The sequence below is a fragment of the Poecilia latipinna genome, unplaced genomic scaffold, assembly GCF_001443285.1.
Source record: "Poecilia latipinna isolate Pla-1442-1.1 unplaced genomic scaffold, P_latipinna-1.0 Scaffold4204, whole genome shotgun sequence".
Lineage (NCBI taxonomy): Eukaryota > Metazoa > Chordata > Actinopteri > Cyprinodontiformes > Poeciliidae > Poecilia > Poecilia latipinna.
The window spans coordinates 1-8,679 of NW_015116820.1; the positions used below are offsets into that span (position 1 = coordinate 1).

An 8,679-nucleotide genomic window follows, 5' to 3' on the forward strand; every position below is an offset into this window, starting at 1 on the left:
AATTTTTTTTATCATAGTACCCCCAAGAATTTAAAACTACTTTCACCCCTGTAGGATACGAATAGCTGAGACAGTGAGGAAAACTACAGGATGAATGCAGAAGAGAAACTAACTAAACCTCTGCACAGAATGGGACCAAAGACAAGAACTCAGCTTATGGAAACTGTGGCTGAAAATAAAACTCAGAAACAAGAAACAATGACGGCGATCAGCGGACCGAGGTTAACAAAATACCAGAGGAACTCCGGTTTATCCATGGAAACTGAAGAAATATAAAGCAGATATAAAAGTATAGTTATTCATGACAGCATTATTATATTCCACATTTTGTTTAACCTGCTAATTTCTCTTCTTAGGGTTTTTGTTTTGTTGTCACAGTTTAAGAGTCTAAGGAAAGTGAAAGTACTATATTGACATTGAACTGTAAAATATCTCATCACACCAAAACAAACTCATCCACAGCAAACCCAGATTTAGAATCATTCACATATTAAATTAAAATGGTTGTTAGATGGTGTAGAGCGACAGTCACTGGTACATGAGATGAGTAGTAAAGGAGAGAGAAACAACCGCCCTGTGGTAAACCAGCTGATTGGAGAAACTATGGAGTGAAAATGGTCTCAAAATATCTGTGCGTGTGTAATACTGGATTTGTAAAACTTAAAAATAAAACAAATCTTCTCCTACACCTATACATGTTGAAAAAGTACACACAAATCACCTGGTGCGCACACACAAAACTGCATTTGCAGACAGATCCGGTTACGAGTGCACAACTATTTTTGAGACTATTTTCACTCCATAAGAAACAGCCGTTGGCTTTCGCACATTGAGATCTAATCTGTTGGTAAAACCAACCAAACCACAAGACCAAGTTTAGACTGGCTGAGAAGCTCAACAGATTAAGATCTGGCTGGGAAACCCAAAAATATACAAAAAGTCGAGAAATAAGAGCTGAGCAGGGATTTTGGCTATTGGTGCATTCTGGCACATTAATAGTGACTGTCACACTGCACTGAGTTAAAGAGAACGCTTTGAAAAACCTGTTCCCCTCCTGACCTGTGGGGGCACTGCACCAGGAACCACTGAAGGAAACGACACAGAAGACACTGAGCAACACAAAATGTCAACAACAATGGAGCAGCATCAGATTTTAAGAGTCGGCAGATTTTTCTTTAGTCTTTGGCTAAAGACCACAAGACATTTCTGCCACTCTCTCCAGACTAGCATGTTTGTTTTGGTTGCATTTACTCAGAATGCCACTTCCTGGTTTTGGAGTGGTCTCCAGTTTGTTTGGTGTTCACATATTCAATCGAACCGCATCAGAGTTCACTTCATCTGAACAGAGACCGAGGTTTGTAGGTGAACCAGGGTTTGCTTTTTATCAGATTCATTTAAACCTCCACAAATGAACCTGCTGGAGTTCAATTAAAGGTTTCCAGGTGTTGGAAACCCTGGAAAAAGTTTTTTTCCAGGTGTTGAACCAGATGTGTGACACTGGGGAACCGTAACTACCAGCTACTATGACACATAGTTCAAAAAGTAATAATGGGTAACTAGTTACTGGTCATTAAAACGATTTTTAATTAACTATGTATTATCCAATGTTTAATTGATAAATCAGTGACAGACTTCTTCCAAACAATTAAACCGTCTCATTACCAATATGAGAATTCTTTAAACATTTTCTGAAAAACTGAGTTTAAATTGTTTTGGTGTTGTATATCCATATGGTGTTGTGATATATATATATTCAAGAAGAAGTTTTTTAAAGAATTGGAAAGAAAAGAAGTACTAAATGTAAAATATGTTGTGCTGTCTCCAAATGTTTCCTCTAAGAGTTAAAAGCTGTAAACACAAACATTGACTCATGTTCTGCAGCAGACCTGAAGTATTTAAGGAGGATGTTTAAATGTCTGTGTGGTTTTCACAACAGCACCAGAAACTAAATCTACCAACAGGTAGAGAAGAAGAGGTTAAAAACATCTCTTGTCACAGCTGCAGACAATTTCTGCACGTGGTCTATGGTGCGAACGAAACCAATGGCCCAGTTCTGTGGTATCTGTGACAGAAGTAGAGAAAGCCACGGAGTTAAAAGAAACGGACAGGCTCAGTTTCACGGAATAGGGTGTTAAGAAATTCATGATAAAAGGGGAACAACCAAAACCTGTTGATCGGCTAAATACTCCTTTAAAACGGTAGAAATGCCAGGCACAACTTTGAGGTTTGAGTAAAAGCTTAAACCATGAAGACTGTCAGAGGCAGGCGGTGTAGAAATTCATTTGCTGCTTGTATTTGGAATCTTTGGGCCATAATTTATAAGATTGAAGGCGAGTTAAAACTTAAACTGACCAAGAGTTCGAGAGATTCAGTTCATCTCTACAGCTGCCTGTCCTGCTGTCACTTGTTAAGAGATTAAGTCAGGAGCTACACTGATTGAAGTCTCACCCCGTAACCAGTAGGAGATGTCTTACTTGCTATTATCATTCAGATTCTAGGAAACTAAGGAACTGGTCACAAGAAACGTAGGATAATTGGTATGGTAGACCATGAACTCTCAACCCAGTTCAGTGTTTACACATGCATGTAAAACTGGCTGCAAACAGATGCACAGTTTTACAGCCGTGCATCTTTGAAGCACATACAGCAATAAACCAGCTGACCAAATGTGCTAGAGCTTCACTTTGGTTGCTAGGTAACGGCACAGTGACTGTCTAAGGTGAGACCACAAACAATGGCTGGGTGATTTTTAAATGTTTGGCTGCTTTTAGAAACAGTTGAGACAGAAAATTTGAGAGCAAATTTAAAAATTCAGGGTAACAACAAATTGGTCAAGTTGTGTCAAACTTTCTGAACAAAGCGGGTTTGAACTGGATCCATGGGAAGCCTGGAGTATCAACTGCTGAGGTGATGCGGGTTGTTGGAGGACCATAATACTGCCACAGGGTTTTATTGGCTGCTGTTGATGTGTTACACACTCAGAAGAACTTTCTCACAATGGCTGGTTCTCGGTCTCACCTTAGGACTCCATAGTACTTCAACAGCAAAAACCAAAGGAGCCATTTCAGTCAAAATAACCTAAAATAACTGAACAAGTCGCATGTATACTGGAGTAGATTAAAGGTGAGAAAATAAGCCAATGAATGAGAAGTTGGAGCTTTTATCCGTTGGAAACTTTCGATAAATGTGTGACAGGATGTGGGATACACAAAAGGTAACTCTTTAGTGAGTCTTGAAAGTAAAGTAGCATCATAATGTTGATACTGTTAAATCGTTTTAAACACTTCTGCATCTAAGCCCAGAACCAAAATGTGTAGGAAAAAACCAGAAGACAAAAACACTTAAAAAGTACCTTGTGGTTGGTGAAAACAGGTCAGAGGGTGGTGGAGCAAACTGTGGCTAACATGTTCCCACCTGCAGCTTTTACAGTAAAACTGACAGTCTGGTGTCAGGAGAGCTTAGACTCATGTTTTACTTCGAGTCGTGACAATTACCACTTATGTTGCAATTCATCTAGGACAGATTATTAAAGTCTGGACCCTCATATAAAAGTATTTCTCAGCTGTTTTAAATCCTCTGAGTCAGTGATGGATTAAAAACATTCTTGGTTTTAACATTTTATTTGTTCACCATGTGATTTTTATGTGTGAGGTTCCTCAAGGCTCTGTTCTTGGCCCACTTTTATTTACAGTTACATTCAATAGATTTTAATATTTAAAAGTTAATTTATTTCAGAAAGTTAATTCGCATAGTGAAACTTTAGATTGATTAAGCACTTTTGTGGCTTCATTTCTAACTGCAATTATTTCCAGTTTAAAGTTAATGAATGACATTTACGCATCAGACATAAAAAACATTTTAAATAAAGAAATGTATGAATCTATTTCAAGAAATTTGACAACATATACACTTGAATATAAATGTACCAGCTACCTGGCCATCTCTCACTAGCTCATCTTACCACCACATGACCGCAGCCTCTTACCGTCTTTCAGTAAATGTGTCATCAATGTGCAGGTGAGTCAACATTTCCAAATGTTTTCTTTCCTATTTGTTTGGGGTCTAAAATGTAGCCTGGGTGCTTTGGATCAGCAACTGAATTTTCAGCATTAAGACATTAAACTCAGTATATCCCTTCAGCTTTCCTCATATCTCCATGATAAAGCACCGATAAACACTTCAAACATCACATGAAGGCCCAGAGTTTCAGTTTCATTGGGGGTTTTTTCCTCTAGATTTTGCAAACTCCGGCCCTGACAAATATGTGTAGCTTCAACTTTTAACCAACTACCGTATTTTCCAGACTATAAGCCGCAGATTTCTCTGCTGCTCCAGGTTTTCCACAGCGATGCAGCAGCAGCAGACGGGGGCGGACAGCCAGCATTTGAGTCATAACAGGTCAGTTAAATATCACATTTATTACGGTGGAAAAAGAAAAAGTTGCCGAGTTTAGATTTAACTGAACTGATTATGAGGGTGTACGAGCTTGAAGAGAAAAATCTCCTGTCTGCTACTAGCATGTGCTAAATGAAAAAGAGCGCATTCTTCTTCTTTAGATTTCAATGGCAGCTTGCATCCATTATTGTTGCACTACTGCCACCTACTGGATCCTAATATCCATACCTCAAATTCTCATATTGATCCCAGTATTTAAAAAATGAAAAATCTTCTTTTTTCCCCCTCAATGTTATTTAACTGATCAACAACATTCTCAAATTTCAATCCCCTATTAAAACCTAATTCCGTTTTAATGGGCAATTTCTTCTTTTATTTCCAATTTTGACTTCCAATGATTCACTTCCTGCTAAAGAGCCCCCTGGTGGTTGAAGAAAAATCCACATATAAGCCGCACCGGCCTATAAGCCGCAAGGTTTGAAGCTTAGGAAAAAAGTAGCGGTTTATAGTCTGGAAAATACGGTAAATTTAATCGAGTGACTCTCAAAGGGGTAGGAGGTTTGGGTTACATTAAAGGGGGGCAGTCTTATATTAAATTAAAAAAAACAGAAACCTGAGAAAGTTTAAAGTAATGTTTTCCCATTTTTATTCACATAATAATTTTAAACTTTATTACCAAAGATTGTTGCCACTGTTTGAAGTCATCTTAAAAGTCGGGGCCATTTTGTTGAAACAGGAACGAAATGCAGAAGCTGACAAAAAGGAAAACTTACGAGTTTAAAATGGTAAGAGGACGGCATCAAAACTGGAGGAGCAAAACAGAAAAATCCAGGAAGAAATCATGGAAAATAAGATTCACGACTGAGGAAAGGCTGGAGAATGACACTGGATCCAGGTGAGTCTGATCGAAAGAAAACCTGAGGAGGAAACTAACCAACAAACATGGAGTTCAACTAAGACTCAAAATGAAAAATTTTAAAAGTCTCACATTTATACAACAGAAAAAAGCAAATGACACAGAGGGAAGAACATAAGAAATAAGAAACTGAACACAAAAGAATGATTCTTCTAGCAGTAATAATGAACAAAACAGAAAAAAATATGGCAAGACCTTTTGGCAATAATAAAGCCCAGAAACAGAAAGAAAACTATCACAAATACCCACAGTCATTTAATTTATAGATTTTGTTACAAATGTAGTAAAGTAGGTTAAAAGAAAAAAAAAAGACAAAGTAAGTAGGTGGAGCATTGATTAGTTGGAAAACTATGTGATTTCTTTTGGCAGGACGTGGTAAATGTCTGCAACCTCAACTGTAGTGAGTTTTAAAGTTTCATCTAAACCCAAAACCAAATCGTGAGAGAAAAAGATGAAAAACTGAGTGCAGCAGTGGGAACATGAAGCTTGTGTGAAATGTTGCAGCTGAAAACAGAAACAATCATAAAATACAACATGTATGGTTGCAACATGAGGAAATGGGGTCATTTTTACCACAGTCAGGGTTTCAAACATTTTCATGTGGCAACTAATGCCAAGGTAAACAAACATTATGAAAACCTGAACAATATTCTTACATCATTCCATAAACCCATCAAGCCATGGAGGTTCTTGATTGGTCAGTAAGCACTCATTGCAATAGCTGGCACTCTGGCGCGGTCGTGATGATTGATCTGACTAATCATGTTAGTGGAGATGATCAAGCCCATCATCTGGAAGAACCAGTGGACAGACAGTTGGTCATAAGAGACAGGAGAACAAAAAGATGGTAAAAAAAACAGAAAATGACCAAAACTTACAGCAATGAAGGCAAATCCAAAATTGCTCCCAATGGCAACGTTGAACCAAAGCTCCAAGTCCAAGTCACATCTCTCCACAGCTGCACCACAATGCTGCAGAAGAGAAGGTGGGTTAAGTTACAGCTGCAGGCTGTAAACGTGTGTCCAGAGCAAGAACCGTCATTACCAGAGAAACCTGCATTGCTTTAGTGAGGCTGCTTTGTGTTCTTGACAGAAATGAATGGACTAATTTCACTGATCAGTGCCTGGATGCACCACACTGAGGTCTGTAGCCGTCAGACTGGTTTCTGCGAGTTAACGACCCCCAGCAGTCAGGAATCACTACGCCTGCTCCACCAACTGAACCTCGCAGCTTCCCAGACAGACCCGTTTTCTGAACTCTGTCCAATTTCCTGCACCACATTAACTTTTTAGTAATTACCTGGTTTTTTAAAACAATGGCAGCAACTCCAAAGATGAGCATGAGGACCATTCCAATCCCCATGAAAACTGCAAACTGCACAGAAAACAATATACATGATCAAACTGTCAACTTCATTTTTAATCATTTAGTTTATATTTGTGTATTAAGTTGTACATACAGCAGTGAGGCAGCATTTATTCTCAGTGCGTGCAGCGTGGCTCCCAAGTGTGGAGATCCCAACAACACCGATGGCAAAAACCCAAGCATAGATCGTGCTCTGGTTGTCCACTCCTCCCATCTGATCCAAGAGAGCAAAAACACAAACGGTGCAGCAAACTGATTACTACAGGACATGACACACATCCATTTCTCTCTCTGAACGTTCGCAGACAGGTTCCGTCTTTCGTGTGGAGAAACTTCCCTTTTCCAATCATTTTTAAACTGAATTGTTTTTCTCTTTTACCTGATGCCCATAGGTCATGGCACGTCCTAAACTGTACATCATCCAGATCCCGAGGCACTGAAGAAAAAAGGCAAGGAAAGATTTATTCAACATCATTCATATAAAAACACTGAAAAATGTATACATAAAGTCTCTCCAGGCTGCATCATTAGCGCTGTGTGAAGTTTGACAGGATGGATTGGAACCACTTTAGGTTCATGTCCAAATAACCTGATTTCACATTTCACAGCATAAAATTAACATTTATGGTTGATCCTTAAATATTTTTAAAATGGCTGTTTTCTCACATATTTTTAATTTCTGCATTGAAACACTAGAGAGCAAAATGAAACTAAAACCTCAAAGGAAAATGGGCATAAAACGATTTAATTAACGAGTCCATCACCTTTAACTGCAGTAAAATTTAAAGTAACAGTTTAGTAATTACAGTCTGGACAGAATTGCTGATGTTGGAAAATTATTAATTATCAAGAATATACAGTAACAGATTAAAATGTATTGACATTAAAAAAAATACATTTCTGACAAATATGCAAATATTAACAAAATGACCACAAGTGAACAGTTCGCTAGTTTTATTTCCAATTACTGCTTTTTATAAAGCATTTTTGAAATGATTTTAAACGTAAAATATTTTACCTGCTGGCCTCACAAAGTTTCTCTTGTTAATGAATATTATAAAAACCTTAATTGGCTTTGGAAAGAACATTACCTCGAAATTTTCTGGAAATATAATCAATTACTTAAAAAATTCTGAAAATTATTTTACTTACTGTAAACAAGGAATTGAAAATGATGAACACAACTTTCAGGCATCCATTAATTTTCCCCATCTTTTCTGTTTTACTTTGACTAGACAGTTGAAAGACAGAACAGAACTGTGCAGAGATGAAGGCGAGTTTGTCGTCTGCAGAGAATCTGAACAGTGAGAGAAATGTTCCAGCATATAAAGCAAATCTGCAGCCAGTCAGTAAAACTCGTCAGTGATTAGCATGAGGAAGTACCTACTGAAAGCCAGTCTCATGATTTGCGCAGTGACGGTGGTGAGGCCGAATCGCTTTGGACCCAGGTTGCAGTGATGAAGGATATTTAATGATGAAAAAAGGTTCCAAAACACTGGCAGCACAGCAGAGAGGAGGCCAAGGCTCACACTGGTAGCAACAGGTTAAACAAATGGACAGGAGCAGACGACTTACAGTACGACACTACAAACGAACAGCGACAAGACAAGGACCCGACAACAGACAAAGGCAACAGGTGGACTTAAATACACAGGAGGTCATTACTGGGAACGACACACAGAGGAAACAATCAAGGGGGAAAGAGACGCGACATCACAGAGACTCACTGGACAGAACCTGAAGTAAACGGAGAAAACCCCAAATCAACACTATTTTTAATCTTTGCCATTTTTGTTTTTACAATTACAAAAACATATTTTTCATGTTCACTGTATTTTTTTATTGAAAATTCAAATGTCAAAACTTCTTTTAACTTCTTAATATTCAATATATTCTTTTTTCGTTTGCATTAAAGCAATAAAACATCTCTTTCATGCGTTTCCTGGTATAATTTATGTTAACCTTTATAAAGATTTAGCTGATGTTTAGCCTAATCGTATCTT

General features: G+C 38.0%; 1 protein-coding gene across 2 annotated transcripts; it reads right to left on the reverse strand.

Annotated features, from left to right (window-relative positions):
- Positions 1-5,019: 5,019 nt before the first annotated feature.
- LOC106942346 (uncharacterized) lies at positions 5,020-8,440 on the reverse strand. Of its 2 annotated transcripts, none has more exons than XM_015025610.1 (7): positions 8,064-8,440; positions 7,829-7,973; positions 7,056-7,112; positions 6,771-6,890; positions 6,611-6,685; positions 6,190-6,282; positions 5,020-6,102 (listed from the first exon to the last, which is right to left on the reverse strand). In XM_015025610.1, the coding sequence occupies exons 2-7, from the start codon at positions 7,886-7,888 to the stop codon at positions 6,010-6,012; spliced, it is 498 nt and encodes a 165-aa protein (XP_014881096.1). In that variant the 5' UTR covers positions 7,889-7,973; positions 8,064-8,440; the 3' UTR covers positions 5,020-6,009. The 2 variants fall into 2 exon arrangements, with proteins under 2 accessions (XP_014881096.1, XP_014881095.1); XM_015025609.1 differs by having other exon boundaries at positions 8,060-8,440.
- Positions 8,441-8,679: the final 239 nt, after the last annotated feature.

What these genes read in the sequence shown, in the direction of transcription:
- LOC106942346 (XM_015025609.1), bottom strand. Translation starts at nt 8,079, where the DNA reads ATGAGACTGGCTTTCAGTAG. An exon ending in CCATGACCTATGGGCATCAG is followed by an intron (nt 6,891 to 7,055) that starts GTAAAAGAGAAA and finishes CTCTTGGATCAG; the next exon opens with ATGGGAGGAGTGGACAACCA. An exon ending in CCATTGTTTTAAAAAACCAG is followed by an intron (nt 6,283 to 6,610) that starts GTAATTACTAAA and finishes TCTCTTCTGCAG; the next exon opens with CATTGTGGTGCAGCTGTGGA.